This window comes from Protopterus annectens, chromosome 9.part0 (assembly GCF_019279795.1).
Source record: "Protopterus annectens isolate FY-2018-M chromosome 9.part0, PAN1.0, whole genome shotgun sequence".
NCBI classification, from domain to species: domain Eukaryota; kingdom Metazoa; phylum Chordata; order Ceratodontiformes; family Protopteridae; genus Protopterus; species Protopterus annectens.
In genome coordinates, this window is record NC_056743.1 from 131233894 (window position 1) to 131253078 (window position 19185).

A 19185-nucleotide genomic window follows, 5' to 3' on the forward strand; every position below is an offset into this window, starting at 1 on the left:
CAGGTAAGGACAGGTGAGTGTGTGTGTGTGTGTGTGTGTGTGTGTGTGTGTGTGTGTGTGTGTGTGTGTGTGTGTGTGAGTGAGCCATTGATCAATCAGTGATCCATACATCTAATCTGTATTCACTGACTATGTCTGTTAGATTTGCAGTCAGTCAGGAATCCATACTTGCTGGCTGGTCTGCCAAAAGTAACAGAAAAAGGGAAGGACACTGAAGTCAATGCAGCCCCTTTTAGCAATATTTTAATGCACTGACATTTTCTTCATCAAGCTACCAGCACATTGAGTTAAAACCATCAACTGCAGGTGCCTTAACACTTAAAAGGTCATTCTCTCTCTAGGCACAAACAGCACTGTTTTTGTGGAGTGAAATCATGGTTTCCAACGTGGGAAACTGCCATATTCTAGATTAAAAATAAGAACTAATGCTGAATGTATCTGCAGTTCCTTTTTCCAAATTTACAACTGGAGACCTAGTTAAAAGTCAGGAATTCATACTTGCTGGCTGGTCTGCCAAAAGTAACAGCAAAAAGGAAGGGAAGGACACTGAAGCCAAGGGAGCCTCATTTAGTATGAAGCACAGGTGTTTTGTGTCAGCACACAGAAACAGTATACAAAAGTCAAATATGGCATAACATTCTATAGTTCAGTAAAATAAAACTAATGCAAAACAAATTAAGCCAATTGCAAAAATAAATAGCTGAAAAACATGCAGTAAACAGCTGCTGGCATGACTACACTGTTATCTGCAGAGAGGAAATCCCAGATAATTCTTCAAGTGGCTGCAGAAAAAAAAATGCATAGGTGTAGCTAATTTCAGGAAAATGTCTCTGGCAAGTTTTAATATATGGATGCTTCTCTGCAGTGTTTTTTGTATTTAATGGGTAAGCCTGCTTCTAAATGCATGCATGAGGTTCCTGTTGTTTTTCTGTCACTACATATTTACTTTTCACTTTCTAATATAGTGTTTTACTGATTATTCTGATTTATTAACTGCAGTCCTATTTTAATTGTTCGTAACTATTCATATTACATACCAAAAAGGAATCTCATACTATAAGAGATGTCATGATAACTGTCATTTTACTTTTCAAAACATAGATTTTCCCAAACATTTATTGTTTTAAGTTATAGATTGGTGATTTGACAATGGAAAACATGGCATAGAAAATTATTAATAACCATGGGGAGAACTGACATCATAGATTTCTTTTCGGGATTTATTCTCAAAAATTTTCCAGGATTGCAGCGATAATACATACATTTTTAAAGGAAACCATTGTCTGTTTCAGATATGTGGGATATGAGACACTTGCTTTATTAAAAAAAAGTAGACATCATCATCATCATGGGACTAAACGGCAAAGAAAAGAGTAATGTCTTCCTGACGTGTAATATGACAGGAAATAATACATGCAAACTTGTCATTACACAAAAAAATATGGCACATATTTGTAACACATTTTTTACACAGGAAATAAACCTCTGTCCTATTTCAGCAATAAAACAACTTATAAGACGGCATACATCCTTAAAAGCTGGCTAGTAAGGGAATATCAAGTACAGATGAATTGCTTTACAATAGCTATGGTGCCGGATAAGTGTCAGTTGCTCTAACATGTCTGGTTTGTTTATGTGAGAAATTGTGGTACAGTGGGAGTAAGGGAATTTGCCCTTTCCCCACTGTAGTGTGATCTCGCATTTCGTATATATAATTAGTAAGGGATGGGGGTGCATCCCTCCCCCACATGGAGTTTACTGTCATTTTGGGTTTTTTTATAGTATAATTTTGAGCAGTTGTGCTTCAATATGCTGCTTTTCAGATAAATCAGCATATATCCATATAACTACACATATATATATATATATATATATATATATATATATATATATATATATATATATATATGTGTGTCTATATATATATATATATATATATATATATATATATATATATATATAGATGTATCAGACCTCCCAACCGTTCCGAATTACTCGGTTTTTACCAAGTTTTGTTAAATACACTTGGTGGCTAGAGGTATTCAGGCTCAAACCCTGTACCTTTAGTACAGGGTAAAAAGAGCCTACTATCCCTAGCCACCAACATTTCTGAGTGAGTTGAGAGCTTTTTTCTCTAACAGTTGAAAGTTATGTTCTGAGCTTTGTCCAGATTTTTTTTTTTGTACTAAGAGTTCAGAGAGCTATGATGAGAAGTAAGAACATTTTTGTGCTAACAGTTCAGAGATATGGTAAGTGAGAAGTGAATTTGTATTCCCCCATTGTTGGCTTTGTTGTTTGTCCATGTTTTTTGTGTTGAGGTTAAGAGCTATGTTGAGAAGTGAGAAATGAATTCACTAAATGATTTCAGTCTTCCTATTTTTCAGGCAGCTGCTGATTTGGGATAGTAGTAGTATGTTGTTCTGAATGTAGTGCATGGAGTCTTGGGTTCAAAACCTGCCAGTGAAATGCATGATGGTAGCACAGCATTTTATTCTAGCAACTTTACAAAATTATACAAGCAATGTTTAAAATGTGTCCCTGGTTTTTGACCTTTTGCCCCCCCCCCAAAAAAAAAATGAAATTGAAAATAAGTGTGAGACGCTGTGCAAGATGCCTATGGCTTACACTACTGTCATTGTATTTATAGTGTGGGTTTAGAAGCAGACTTTTATGATGGAAAAGTTCTGAATTGGGAAGTTTTGTCATTATTGGTTAATGTGTTTTGTTTCATTGCCTATAGTACAGATTACTGGTAAAATGTTCAAACAATAAATTTAAAATGCGCTCCTCTAACATGTGTGTTGTATTATACAAGGAATATAATTTAATAAAGTCAGGAAGGTGTATAAAGAAAAGAACACATGTATGTTTCTTGTTTTGTGTACAAGGGGCCAATGATTTGAAAACAGCCCAAAGGTAATCTTTATCCACCACTGGCCAGATGCATTTTCTTTGGATGTGGTGTGTGTGGGTTTCAATGCTGTTTCAATGAATGTGAGTTTCAAGGGCAAAGTTTAATGTCAAGCCTATTTTCATTGTGAGACAGTATTGCTTTGTTTACCAGATGATGTCTTTTAGTGTTTCTGCATTGTTGTGCTGTAAAATATAAAAATAAAATTCAGATCATTGTAGAAGTCAAGCAGTATGCATACATTAGTAGTGTTTATGGTAAATGGGGCAAAATAGCCAGGTAACAGGACACTGGAATGGCTGCAGGGGGACTCTGGTGCCATGTTTTGGTTGTCTGTTCTTTAATTTGTGTTCGAAAGTTGGTGTCCCACAATTCCATTGGAGTGGGTGGGGTTACATAATTATGTATGCAAATTAGATGTTAATCAGCGTACAGATTTGTACCTATTTTTCATGGGCCTTGTCCAGATTTTTGATGTTTCCAGGTTGAGAGGTATGTATGCATGTTCGCCAAATAGATAGAAGCTTTGTCTTGTGGTAAGGAAGACACAACCACAATATATAAAACCTGTTAAAGAAAGTGACTCACTTTACAGGGCAGGTAATAGAATAATTAAGTAGAGTTCTGCAAGTGGATTAAATATTTTTTAAGAAAATGTTTATTAACATATTTACAATATATACACAGGAAGAAATTCAACTTTATATATTGCTTCACAATAATTGGAATACGTTGAATCATTAAGGCAATCTTATACAATTAACACATTAAGAATCTTGGTATTTCAGTAGCAACATTTCAATGTTATCCCAACCACTAAAACTCTTAGTATGATTTATAGATCTTATTCCAATCAGTTGTTTTACAGTTTGACATAGTATTGCTGTTAAATTTAAAAATTCTTTGAACGTAGGAACTGAGTTCGATTTCCAAAATTTTTTTAATAACTTTTCTGGCAACTGCCAAAAGAGCCCAAAACATTTGTTACTTTTTTGCTTTTACAGATACAGGAAGTGGAACATTCATTAGTATTACTGATCTAGTTAAACAAAAATTATCACACCATAACCCCTTAAAAACATACTTATCTCTTCCCAATATACATTTGATTTTTCTGAATCCATAAACATGTGTGTCCACTCAGCTTTTATATCTTTACTACATCCTCAACAAACTGTAGAAATCATTTTACAAAATTTAGAGATTTTATAGGGATTAACAAACATTTTATATATATATATATATATATATGTGTGTGTGTGTGTGTATGTATATATATATTCCAGTACAAACCTGAAAAAGTTTTACTAACTGATTTAACTAACAAAGTTATATTCTTACTATCTATTGAGTCACCCACTACTATCTAAAAAGTTCCAGAAGTTTGCATCAAAATTATTATTATTATTATTACTATTAATTATAATTAACTTGTATAGCTTACTAAAAAGTAACTTATATTTAAGAAAACGGAATGGATTAGTATTATGGTCTGATTGCTTTGAAAATGGAAAATCTAACTCCCACAATATTTAATGAAATAATATAAGTTAGATGAATCTGCTAGACAGTTGTTATTATCTATCAGTAAGAATTAAAATTAATTGGTGGATAACATGAGTGAATAAGAACAGAACACTATTTCCCCATTATATGAAAACATGAATGCTGTTATCAAAGGTAGAATGACATACAAAGGAAGCTTGTCCAAGCTTCTTCTTTCAGGTTTTCCCGGTTTGGGGTCGCCACAGTGGATCACCTGTCAGCTCAAGATTGGCAGTGGAGTTTTACGTTGTCAATTTGCCAGATCGGCACCCAACCTTTCACAGAAGGTGCACACACACACACACACATTCACATCTAGGGCCAATTTACATTGTCCAATCCACCTATAGCATGCCTTTGGGATGTGGGAGGAAACCGGAGCACCCAGAGGAAACCCACATGACCACATGGATGACATGCAGACTCTGCACAAAAGGTACTATATAAGTTAATTAGAAATAATAATAATAATAATAATAATAATTTCTATGGAAATTCTGGATTTAACATTTTACTACATTTATAGGCCACAAGCCTCAGAACAAGTAAAAAGGATATAATGATATTTTGAAAATAAGCTGGCAAAATTTTGTAAAAGAAAAGGATGTAAAATGGCCTGATGTTCTGTCATTAAATTTGAGGATTTTAAGTTGATAATAGTATAGGAAACAATTAAACACTTTTATTGAATTATCACTTGTGACATAGGTAGATTTACATTTCTACAAAAGTATTAACAAGTTCACATTCACAAACATTATACTTCACATATATTGGTGTATATCATATAACCTAAGGCAACAAGATTAAGTATTCACCCATTGGGGGTTCCTGGCATGCCACCATCAAGACTGAATAAAAATGATTATTTATTGCAATAGAACATTATTATTAAATATTGCAGGAAGCTTAATATATGCATTAAAATTAATAATGCCAATTACCAAGCAGGCATTTCCACAGGAAGAAAAAAAAATTGCCATGCGTTTTTGCCAGATGACCGAGTTCTAATACAGATGTTCCATAAAATACAGCAGGAGAGCCTAGATGAAAAGGACCTTGTCTGGTAGATTTAACTACCCCAAGGGATAGATTCCTGACCCAGAGACTTCACATACTCTGGAACAAGCTACTCATCTATGTCAAGCAAAGTTCTTCATTAGCACTCTTCAAGAAAAATCTTGAGTGGATGGGAAATAGGAAATACACCCCGGGCATCACTTCTTTGTCTCTGCTCAACAGTGGCACAGGAAAATAACTTTCTTGGGAGGCATAAGCCAGGGAACCATGTTGGCTAGGCTTATGTAGGCCCTTGAGCCGATAGAGTAGTACCTACTTATGAACCTATGAACATCCATAAAGTGTAAACACCTACCATGAGGAATCCATGCCAGCCAGTTAAAAAAGACAGTCATTGTAAATTCTGACAAAGAAGAAACTCCAAACTCCAAAGATATATAGCTGAAGTCCAGTAAATAAGAAGCCAAAAAACATCAGCTCCAGAGATGTTTGAATATGATCATATCCCTTCTCAAGAAGCATCCTGAGATGTGCATCAGAAATTGAACTTACAGCTTCAGAAATAAAGACGGCATTTCATTTGTCCACAAAGTGCAACCACTTTGCTACCTATTCTCCTTTAATATTAAGTCAGCCAGTAAAAGCAACCATTTTACCCAACAGAGCCATTTACTATAAAAGCTTCTGATTGAAAAGCTGAGAAAGTACATAGCAGCTATGCATATTTTAGGATTATGTGCCCTACTGAACCTGTGCCAGAACAAAGGCTAGAGGTGCACTTCTTGACTAACCATGCTCCGCCGTTATGCCATGAACTTGAATAAATCATTTGCTGGGTTTGCAGCCATATCTCTCATCATGCAAAAGAAGAAATTCCCATGTCTTCCAGTATCTTTGCTGCAAACAGAATTTGAAGAGACTGTCCAATCAAAACACAACGTAAAAGAGTGTTACTGATTTTACCCACAAGGTCTATATCAAGTTGGCTAACATTGGCAAGAGGACAAATCTGCTTCAAATGAAAAGAACATCATGCAGTGGGAGACAGAAAATACAGAATCACGAGAGACCAGCATAAATGGTTTCCAGACTCATCCCTCAGGGGTCAAGAACTGAATATATTCAAAGGCTGCTACTACATTTGCAAAAACAGAGTTTACAGCTGATTGCCTACTGATGGCTCAGAAAGGTGCTATGCTGGCTATATTGTTCCTTCAATCACAAACTATCCTACTCTACCTCAAAAAAACGCTAAATCAAAAAGAAAAATAACAAGAGGCTAAAATATATATTCCATCCTATTTCTATGGTGCGGGGCACATCATTAATAAAGTTAGACCATTATCTAATTTGTTAAAAAAAATCAGGAGTAAAACTGGAAATGACAACTGAGAAGACTGCCATGAAGACAATGACATGTCAAAACAGGATGGCAGTCAATTGTATGCTGGTGAGCACAAAAGGGGGGAAGGGGAGTACAATGTCATTTAAAATTAGTGTTGTGTCTTCATGCAAGATAATTCAAAATCTATACTGGGCCACATAAACAACACTAGGCACATCACTACTGAATTTAATTAACCAAAAACCTGGAGTCCGGGGTATTGGTTTGGGATTGTGAAAACAAAAGTGCTTTATATAATGTTTATATTAGGTTTTCCAGTAGGCTTATACGATGATTTTGACTATATTAACTATTAATCTTTACCACAAAGGAGATAATGCAGACTACAATAACCAGTAGTCAGAAAAAAACTTTAAAAAGTATTTAAAATTTCAAAAATTAAAATTAACAAAAATCAAAAACACAATATTCTAAACATAGATATTGAGTATTATGTCCCCCCTAATCTACATCACTGCTTCACACAGTACAATAATAACCCCAGAACCACAAACAAAACTACTAGGAGTTCAAATTGACAATAAACTGAGATTTTTATCTACACATATCACAAACAGTTAAAGTTCATAAAAAGATGGGTATACATAAAACATTTCTGACAGACAGTTCTAGACTAGCCATAGCCAGAACACATCTCCTCTCAACTCTCCTCTATACCTCTTCCATCTTACCAACCTGAAAAAGGCAGACCTAGACAAACTAGAAACATGCTATAATAAAATAGCAAAATTCGCCACAGACTCTTCACATAGTACACACCACTGTCTTCCCCTAAGAAAACTATCCTGGCTAGAACTCCCATATTTCCAGACATACACCCAGTTAACAATGGCTCATAAACTACTCAATCACCTAGATAAAATCCCTGCTCTCCTAAATACAACTCAACCTTATTCCAACAAATGTATACTTCAATCAACAAATAAATCATTATTACAAGTTACTGAATTCACAAACAGTGCTGGGGACTCTCTATATTCAAAGTATGTTGCAAAAATCTGGGATGCACTTCATCACACTAATAGAATCACCAGCAACTTAACTCAATTTAAAAATCAACTCAAACAGTATTTATCAGACTTCTGGCTTTGCTCAAGTGATACTTTAGGCTAACAAAGAATAGTTATTGATTCCGATCCCCTCCTCAAACCAACTATCATCAATAAATCCTGTGAGGCGACAACACTAACCACTGTGCCACCCAGATATAATATGTATATATGTATAAATTACCTTTTTAGTAATGCATTTTATGTCAGTGGTGCTGGAGAACCAGACGGCACTGGATTTTATCCTCAGTCAAGCTGGTGGATTGCTGAGAAAGTAATAGAGGGGTGTGGCACTCCTGGGTGTGTCGTCCTTCAGATGAGACATTAAACTGAGGTCTGATCTACTTGAGTTAGTGGTAACTCGGATGGATGTCAAAGATCCCACACACCTACTGAAAACAGTAGGAAAAGTATAAATAACTTGAAAAGAGGCCACTAACCTAATGAAACTAATCTAGTAAACATAGCATGGATGGGTTGTGGGTAGATGGTTGGATAAATAAATAATTAGGAGTGTTATTTTTTTTCTACTCACTGGTACAATCATTCAGGAACTTGATAAGTAAAATATGTATTAATGACCTTGCTACAAAAAAAATGAAAAACACATTCAACAATGAAGAGGAACAATTAAAAACATACTTGGACCTTGTTCACTTTCTTTCCTGTCAAGGCTTAGCATCACATGATGAAAAGTAAATTAAAAGAAAAACGAAAAACAGTAAGCTCCATGTGAAATAATTTGCTTATAATAAGTACTCCTTTTACACTATTATAAGACAGGATGTTAAGTAAATTTCTAAAGTATGTCTTATGGGCCGTGCCATAAAAAGCAGTGTATTAAACAAAGGACTTGGATTTCCGTTTTTAATTAAAATGCTAGCAATGAGAAGAAATTTATTTTGCCTATATGTATAAATTTAGATCATGTGCCATTCACTTTAAAGCAAGGCATGCCTATAATTATGTTAAATTTTGTTTTACACTGTATTCATAAAGAACACTCACATGCTTAAAAAGTGTGATCTACTTTTATAAAAGCTGTGTGAGATTGCATAGTCTAGGCATGATAGGTGTAGACCAATATATGTGTGTATATATATATATATATATATATATATATATATATATATATATATCTTTAAGAAGCTATCCTAGGTCTTGCACAAGTGTATAAATACTGAGCACGTGCGAGCCTGACTGCCATTTTGTAGTAAGCAGTTGAGATATAAGCATGTCTGTATATAAGGTCTGTCTGTTAACTAGTTCATTCATGTTTTATGATGCTGCTATCCATCCTGATGTGCTTCTAGGTATTAAAGCATCTGAACGAAAATCCCAGCCTTCTTGTTTTATGTATTAGAGATGAACAAGTGAGATGGTGTCAGAAGTGGCATGTCTAAAGGACACGGTGTCAGAAGCGGCATGTCTAAAGGACACAGTGCCAGAAGCTGCATATCTAAAAGGACATGGAGTTAAAAGAAGCATACTGAAGGGGTATAAGGTCAAAAATGGCTTGGGTAAAATTATTAGAGGCTCTTGTTTAGATGCTGGAGGAATATACAAGAGTGGTCCATCCTAAATGTGCGTACTTCACAAAACAGGTATTAAAACTTGCTCAGCACTATTTCTTTTCACATAATATGAAACGAGGCACACATAGCATTCTAAATAACTTTCACATAAACTGATATGCACAATATTGATAAAAAATATTCAGATTACTACAGAAAATGTTTGAAATAAAAGTCCGAATTGTATAAAACGAATAAAATAAGGGGAAACAACCGCATTTTTGCAAAACCTGTGTATTTTTCATATTAAGCAAAGATATCTGAGTTATCAGAAGTATATAAAATGTTTGCATGTTTGTACAGTGTTACAGTAAAGCTATTTTGTAAAGTACAGACATTACAAGGCATATTTCGCAAAGTACAGCCATTACAGAGCATATTTCGCTAAGTACAGTATTTCAAATAGTTTATTGTGCATTTGAATCTTGTTACAAGCTCATAAAACTGTTCATACATAATTACAAGGACCATATTTTCAGTGTGTTTGTGCATACTTTGTGGGCATGCCAGATGGATTGCGAAAACCCAGTGCACTTGTGTTTGACAGTAATATTGCTGAGAACTGGACAGTGTTTGAGCAAGGGTACAACATTTTCATACAGGCTGCATTTTCTGATAAAGATGCCCAAACAAAGGCATTTATTCTGCTTAATTTAGCTGGTTCAGAAGCCATAGAAAGGAATGCTCACTTGTGTATGCACCTGCTATCTATACCAGAGAGGGGGAAACTACCATTATTGTTGTACAGGCTAAGTCAAGGTTGGACCCAGAGTGCTTAAAACATAAATTTAGAGAAATGTGTAATGGAAAGGCAGTTATTTTACACAAGGGATCAAAAGCCTGGTGAAACGTTCGCAGCATAAATAAATGACCTGAGAAATAAGGCTAAAACGTGCAGATTTGGTAACTTAAGGGATGAGTTGATAAAAGACAGACTTGTGTGTGGTATAAAAGATGATGCTATGAGAAAGATTTTGCTTCATGAAAGTGATTTAACTTTGAATAAGGCCACTGAGATTTTTCAGATATATGAGCTAACAGAAAAGCACACAGATATGCTCACAAATGAGAGCAGCTCTAGAAGGCACAGTGACAAAGCTCATGTTGATAGTATGCACCACGTTGTCACAAGAAACAGGCCCAAGCACATAGCAACTGTAAACCCCTGAGCTTTCTAGCAAATTCCATACTTCACACAGTCTCAGTGAAGCATAAGAGTGAGTCAGCAAACTCAAAACAATGGCCCCCAGCCTAGTTTCATTGATATCTGTCATAATCGTGGTGGTAATCATGAATCTAAAAGGGAAAACATTTTTAGATTTTGGTCAGCAATGCCACAAATGCAATAAATGGAATCATTTCAAAGCATTTTGTAAATCAAAAGACCCACATTCTTTTATCAAAAAGGAACATTGATTGATTTGGCAAGGTATGCAAAGCTTGTTGCTTAAGGAGGTGAAGAAATTCAGACCAAAGGCTTAGTAGTGCTTTCATGTTACTCTGCTGGAAGAAGCTACGACTTGTTATTTTATGTAGTCAAGAGGCACGTCCTGTCACTATTAGGGCCCAGAGACAGTTTAAAAATTGGTGTGATTTGTTTGAATCTCCAACTGAATGTGTATTGTCCATCGTGGTAGCTCATAAGAAAAGCACAGATGACATCAGAATATGTATTGACCCACAATATTTGAACAAAGCATTAAAAAGACCTCATCATCCAATTCGCACAGCTGAAGAATTTGCAGCCTTGATGCCAAATGCCACTATTTTTTTTTTGTCTTAGATGCAAAGAGTTCATTTTGGCAAATTCAGATTGACAAGAAATTCTCATTGCTCACTACTTTCAGTACTCTGTTTAGCAGGTACAGATTTTTGAGACTGCCATTTGTGATAAATTCTGCAAGTGAAGTCTTTCAATGTGCAATGGAGCAAAATTTTCTGGGTATCATTGTGCTATTATAATAGATGCCATACTTGTAGGAGGTCATGATGAAGCAGAGCATGACAAAATCCTCAGAAAAGTTCTGGAAAGGATAAGTCAAGTGAATCTTAAGCTCACTGCCCAGAAATGATAGTTCAAGCTACATGAAGTCACTTAATGTTTGTCATTTGTTTGCAAGTACAGGCCTACAACCAGACCCTTACAAACAAACAGCCATTCTTGAGATGCCCACAACACACAATGTGCAAGCCCTGCAACATTTTCTTGGCATGGTTAATTACTTAGGTGAGTTTATTCCAGACTTGAGCCAACTTTCAGCACCGCCCAGAGAGCTGACATGTAAAGATGCATCCTGGTCTTGTTTAGAGCAAAACCAAAGAGCATTTGAAGTCCTGAAAGAGAGAATTGCTAGTCCACCAACAGTCAGATATTATTTTATTTATTTATTTATTTACATTTGTTGACCAGGAGTGTCCGACTGGACGTAGGTCCATTTTCAGCGGAGGCCCGGGGAGAAAAGCTCCACAGTTAAAATATACAGACAGTAGTTACATTGGATTTACATAGCAATTAACAATTTGATCAACATAGCAATTAACAATTACAAACATAGTTAAAGATGAAGAACATAGTACATCAGTAGACAACTAGAATCTTTATAATTTGCGAAGTGCATAACAGACATTAACAATTATTACAATAAGATGTTCCTGCTGTATAATAAGTAGTTAGCTATAATCAAGGTAGTTAGTGGGGTAGAAAGAAAGGTAGTGGGTGGGTGATATTAAAGGGGGAGTTGCAAGGGCATAGCCAGCATGTTTTTATGTGCGCTTTTAGTAAAGTTTTGAAGTGGGTGCATGATGGTACGGAGGTAATTGTGGGTAGGAGGGAGTTCCATAATTTAGCTATGGGGCAAGAGAATAGTGCTTCTCCAGCACAGTTATTGGCTTTAGTGACCTGTAAGTGATTTTTATTGGTGGATCTTAGTGGTCTGGTGGTGCGATAGGGATGGAGTAGATTCTGGAGGGATGGGACTTTTAGTGGATAGTTTACTAATTTGTGGGCGAGTGTGAGTTGATACCAGTGAAGGTGGTGAGGGAGTTCAAGCCAGCCCAGTTCATCAAGTGAGAGACAGTGGTGACTACGGTAAGATGCCCCTGTGGTGAATTTGACGATTTTGTTGTAGAAGGTCTCGAGCTTGTTTAGATCGCATTGCCTTAGGTTGGTATATATATTGGAGAGGCATAAAATAGGGTGGAGATAAGGTGGGAATTTGCTACTGAAATCTTTGCTGTTTTGGTGAGACGTTGCTTATTTCTGTAGAACGTTCCTAGTTTTTTGTGGACTTTTTTTATTGTCATGGATATGTGAATGCCCAATTTTAATTTATTGCCTATTTCCACTCCTAGCAATTTGGTGTGTTCGGTTGGGTGTATAGTGGTGTTGTCTTTTGCTGTGATGTTATAGTGAGAGTTGTTTTGACTATGTTTGGTGGGTTGGAAGATGAGTAGTTTAGTTTTGTTTGGGTTGAGTATTAATTGGGCATCGGATAACCAAGTTTCAACAGAGGAAAAGGCTTCCTGTGTGACTTTTTGCAGTTTGGGTAGGGACTGTGCTGAGCAGATGATGGTTGAGACATCTGCGTATTGTATGAGTGTGCCATGTTTTGTGACAGAGGCTAGATTATTGGTGAAAATAGGGAAGAGTAGGAGTCCAAGGATGGATTCTTGGGGAACCCCAATAGAGACAGGTAGTTGAGGAGATATGTCATTCTGCCATACAATGGATTGTTGGCAGTCAGACAAGTAACTCTGAAACCAGTTGGTGACTGACTGAGAGAAAAATAGGTTATTGAGAACAGAGATGAATTGTTTGTATGGGACCATGTCAAATGCTTTAGATAGGTCTAGGAAAGTAGCGGAGGAGAGATAGCCATTGTTTTTATGCTGAAGGATAGTGTTAATAAAGGAGAGTAAGGCATTGGTGGTGCTATGGTTTGGTTGGAAACCATGCTAAGTATTGAAAAGGAGGTTGTTAGTAAGGAGGTAGTCTGAGACTTGAGAGTGTATGCTTAACGTGTCTATTCTATTATTCATTTGTCTATGGTTATGCTATGTAACCTTGAAGAATGACTCTGAAATGTACATATCAGGCTCACAAGCACTGGTTTAGAGATGATGATAGGTTTACTTATAACAGTGATGTTTACACCAAGCCTATGATGGGTAGACCATGTCATTATGAATAAATCTAACAATTCATACACTGGAATGATATTATTCAGTTTATTTATTTGAAAAGAATTTAAAAAGATTCTACTTTTTTTAAAAATAAATACATTTATGTCATGCTTTCAGTCTTCCTGTTGGTGTGTACCAGTTTATTTACTGTCCTAAGGTTATGCGTATATGAGATGTCCATGATGTATTAGCTGGTACCCATTTTGGATCAGTATATGCCTGTATTATTATTATCTGGGAGCTTAACATGCAATTTTGTTTGTTTTCTAAATTATCTGTAGTGCTGCACAGCAATGTGTATATTATAGAAGTACATCCTGCAATAGTTTGGATTTGGTCCTATTTCTAAATTTGCTAAAAATGCTGCCATGGCAGCAAGTTCACTTTTGTAGGAAGTTTGAATGAATTACATTTTACATATCAGTTAGCTGAATAGCACTTCTTTCTGGTTGATATTTTAATATGTTGTACCTCTTAGAAACATGTTTTATGTAATATGTAACTGGTTAGAAGGAAAAAGGAAAACTTAGCCCTGCCACTGTGTCATTATTACTCAGCTATTATACAATGCCTACCCTAAAAACGTGCACGCTGATTGGCCAGACCAACCAGCGTGCCCGTGGTAAATCCCTCAATATACTAACGGAAAAAGGTCCGGTCGCCCGGACTTGTTCCGTTAGTATAACTAATCTCGCTATGTTAAAAGAGTTTAACATAGCGACACAGATTTAAAAAAAGCAACGGAGATGTCCGTTGCTTTTTTTAAAGCTGTCTCGCTATGTTAAACTCCTTTAACATAGCAACACATTAAAGCAACGGAGATCTTGCGATCTCCGTTGCTTTTTAAACCTGTCTCGCTATGTTAAATGAGTTTAACATAGCGAGACAGCTTTAAAATAAGCAACGGAGATCTCCGTTGCTTTTTTTTAAACTTGTCTCGCTATGTTAAACCCATTTAACATAGCGAGACAGTAAAAAGCAACGGAGAACTTGCGTTCTCCGTTGCTTTTGCCCACAGCTCTGATGTACTGCGTAGGCATGCGCAGTACATCAGAACTGCCGCGGAACACCAGACAGGTGCGGAAGGGTAGCAAAGAGGCATTATACAATGCCATTATTTAAGAAAAGTAATTATTTCTTTTCTTAAATAATGGCATTGTATAATAGCAATAACCCACTTCTGGGTGTGGGTAATGCTGGATTTACCCACGGTTGTCTTTGTTTGGTCCCTCGGGCTTCGCCCTCGGGACCAAACCACGCCAACCGTGGGTAAATCCAGCATTACCCACACCCAGGCGTGGGTTATTGCTATAGTAAACAAACACATCATAATTTTCTGCATAGCATGCTTTCTTCCATACCTCCTTCATTCTTTATAGACCGGCAATAGGACAAAACAATCTAGGGTCATTCCAAAAATTTGACATCAGTTGCTGGCATTTTAGTTTTGAAATTAGAGCTTACATTGCAGTAAACAGTATAAATCACAAAACTAAACACTTCCAATTAGTGATAACATTAACACTGACATAATTATATGTAAATTACCTTTGACACAGATAGGTTGCTTCCCTGTCCATTGTCCATCTTCTTGACATATTCTTTCTTCACTTCCACTTGGAACGTAAGAATTATTACAAACAAAGCTGATCACTGTGCCTGAAGTTGCATAGCCACTTTTAATAAGTCCAGTGCCTTCCAGAATGTCCATATAGCCATGGGTGGGAATGCCAGGTAGTAGGCAGTGGAAAATCTTCTCATCTAGCTCTATAAATAAAAAAAGACTTAATAAATTATTTGCTCAGCTTTAGCTGAACTGCTGTAAGAAAATTTCCAAATAAATGTATTGTTTTTTTTATTAATCTGGAAGAATGCGTGTAATACGTTCTACAGTTTTAAAAGCCTTCGTAATGATAGTGATTTCTGAAGGACCAAACATCATGATTACAATGAGGAATGCTATAGAGCAGACTGAAGAAACAATCATTTTGCATAGGCATTTTAGCATCTTTTGCAATACTTTGTCTATCTAAGTAGAAGAATCCTGGTAGAAGTGTTCCAGGAGAGCTGATACTCGCCCAAGACATGAGAATGAATTTGTAATTGGTCATTTGGCTTTCTAGATGCTCCTGTTTCGGGAGAAGTAAAGGAGACTACACCAGAAGATAGCTTTTCTGCACCACTCCTTCAGAGAATTAAAGGTAGCGCATGCCTGCACTGGGTACTGGAAATACATATGGATGGAACAGAGGAGTACATCTTTTACAGCCACTTGATCAGGCAACACAAACACATTAATATTTGATTCCTATTCTGCTATTCCTTTTAAATGTACTGGATGAAATCAGACCATGTGACTTTTTTAAAAAGAGTAACACAGTTGTATTTTCCAAAATTCATCTTTTTCAGAGATCAGGTACTTCACTCATAGAACTATGACACTTCCAATTCAAATGCCACCTGCTTGATGCATCTTGGAGTTATGATAACCCATATATTGCTAGTTGGAGATAAGGAATGGTATACATTTATCACATTCTATACTTATAAATGGGCTAGTTACAAAATGCTGGTTACTGCAAAGAAGGTACTAATAGGTTTGATATGTTTTTACGGATTCACTTCAGAAGCTCGAAATACTGAAATCTCGAATTTCAGTATCTCGAGCCTAAGAAGCCGAATAAACACAACAAAAACTGAAAACCGCGAAATTCAAAACCTCGAATACCTGAGGTTTTGAATTTCATGGTGCTACAACATACACACACACACCATTCTCCACACAAACACACAAAATCTTTCTACTACATGAAAGCATGGGGGCAAGCCTCCCTGTACCCCCCCACTTAAATATTCTCACTCCGAGGTCGCACTACATACAAACACACACAAAACACCACCACACAAGCTACATTCTCCTCGCACACACACATCACAGCAACAAAATACGTTGACACACCACAGCCCCTACCCAAACCCCTTAACACACACACACACACACACACACACACACACACACACACACACACACACACTTACTTGAATACATGACCACAGCGGAGGTTTAGAAGCATGAAATTCAAAACCGCCGGTATTCGAGGTTTTGAATTTCGCGCTTCTAAACTTTCGCTATTCTGTGGATTCGGCTTCTTAGGCTTGAGATACTGAAATTCGAGATTTCAGTATTTCGAGCTTCTGAAGGAAACCCATTTTTACATAATGACATTGGATATGAATACTCAAAAGTTGAAAGTATGCTTGCAGTCTGTGCAAAGATGAAACGTTTCTAAAATGTTATGGATTTTATACAAAAATCAGTTATTAAAATAAAACAGATCTTCACTTTTCTAATTGTCGTCCTGGATAGTATTACTTCATAAGTGATTCATGTACTTGACACTTAGTCCTCTCTGATCCTCAGTGACAGATACATCAAGTAAACTAGGAAGAGTGCGCCAAAGAATGAAAACCTGCATGTGAAACTGTAACATAAAATAGATGGTACGGTGAAAATTAGCATAATAAACTAACACTCATATTATACCCTAATTGACAATATTCAAATGGAAATATCTCTTCTTCAGGAAGGCAACATAATATATACAGCAAATAAATCTGAAAAGCTTATACATTAAAAACGTAGTTACGTCAGTGAAAAAAGTCTTATTATGGCATTACAAAAACTACCATATAAGCAAACAAACCTTACTAAATTAACATAACAGTTCATCTGTTTTTCTCCTCCGTCCACATTATCCATATGATTGATGATTGCATTCTCAGCCCCATTCATCCATTCAGGATGACTACCAATTCTTATACAGCCATCCTGAAGGCCGCCATTAGTGTATTTCACTATGTAGTCCTAATGACCCCTTACATGTTCTGCAAGCTGTCAGGAAAGGGTTATGAAGTGGGTGTATCATGGACTTTTAACCACTTCTATAATCAATGCAGCCCATCAAATATCAGTAACTACCTTCTTAAGAATACTGTTTGTAAAAGGTCCAATATCTGTGATGCAGATTCAATAACCTTGATTTTAAATATTAGGTAATTGTTGTCAATAAAGTAAAATTCTGAAATCATTAAGAAAAAGTTACCTTTCTCACAGATGGGCTGCCTGCTAGTCCATTCTCCCTCTTTCTGGCAAATACTTTGCTCATTTCCAACAAGGGTGTAGGAGCTATTACACGCAAACTGTATCACTGTCCCAACCGTTGCAAAACCATTAATTATATTTCCTGTTCCTTTTAAAACTTCCATGTATCCATGTACTGGTATGACAGGCTCTGGGCAGTTCTCTATTTTTTCTTCTGGAACTAGAAAAGAAAAGAAAGTAAAAGACAAAAAGTCAAAAAGAGGAAAAAACTGTCACATGGGATTTATATATACAGTGTGTATATATATATATATATATATATATATATATATATATATATATATATATATATACACACACACACAGATACAGATGTATATGATTAATTATTTACATAAATCTACAGAAAGTAGATTATATAATTTCAGTATTGTGCAACAATTATTGTGCGCGCGCGCGTGTGTGTGTGTGTGTGTGTGTGTGTGTGTGTGTGTGTGTGTGTGTGTGTGTGTGTGTGTGTGTGAAATAGACTGTCAACAGTTGTCTCTTATTCCAGTGATTTTCCATCTGCTTCTTATTTTGAAATATTTTCTACCTGTAGATTTATAAATTTTTGACAAATAGCTTTATCAGTGTTTTCTGGCTGAGGCATTACTATAAGAAATATTTTAGTAGCAGCAGTACATGCATGATACAGCTGAGTGACTAACCCATATTCCAGGAGCTGTTAAACAATATTCTATTGTTTGTCTTTTCGGCTTTCCCTGTTAGGGGTCACCACAGTGGAACTCCGGTCTGCTAATGACTGGCAGTAGATTTTTATGGTGCCGAGTTGCCAGCTCAATGCCCAACCTTCAGTGAAGACACACTCATTCACGCATGTCTTTTGGAGGCCACTCGACCACAGGGAGGACATGCAGACTCCACACAGAAGGCACTCCAGCCGAGAATCGAATGGGAGAACCTCTTGCTGTGAGGCAACAACGCTACCGCTGTACCACCGTGGACCATCGTTAAACAATATTCTATTACTGTGGTAAAACACATATGGCAATAGCAAACAATGAGTGCTTATAAATGTTTCCAAAATGTGTGCGTGCGTGCGTGTGTGTGTGTGTGTATGCTTTATCATAATGATGTTTTATCACAATGAGAACTGGTATCTCCATTCATTCATTCCCATTTTATTGGCCTGTATTATTGTTAGGTAGAATTATTTAATTTGAGAAGGTGTCAGAGTTATCATCGGTGCTAAATATTCATATTCACTTTTGTATGTGAAAATGGTGCAGTAAATTTTGTGTGTGTTTCTGTTGGTAAGTTTATTTTGTGTGCATGTGTGTGAAGTTGAACTGAAATTACCTTATCTTCTGAATAACATTCCCCTAGTGTGTATG

General features: G+C 36.3%; 1 protein-coding gene across 4 annotated transcripts in view; it reads right to left on the bottom strand.

Moving 5' to 3' along the window:
- The window catches only part of PAMR1 (peptidase domain containing associated with muscle regeneration 1), a 1499432-nt gene that overhangs the window by 96943 nt on the left and 1383304 nt on the right, over positions 1-19185 (bottom strand). For all 4 annotated transcript variants that reach the window (XM_044082656.1, XM_044082657.1, XM_044082655.1 and 1 more), the window contains 2 exons: positions 17790-18008; positions 15235-15453 (listed from right to left, as the gene is read on the bottom strand). In XM_044082656.1, the coding sequence (XP_043938591.1) occupies positions 15235-15453; positions 17790-18008 (438 nt within the window). The remainder of the gene's footprint in view (positions 1-15234; positions 15454-17789; positions 18009-19185) is intronic.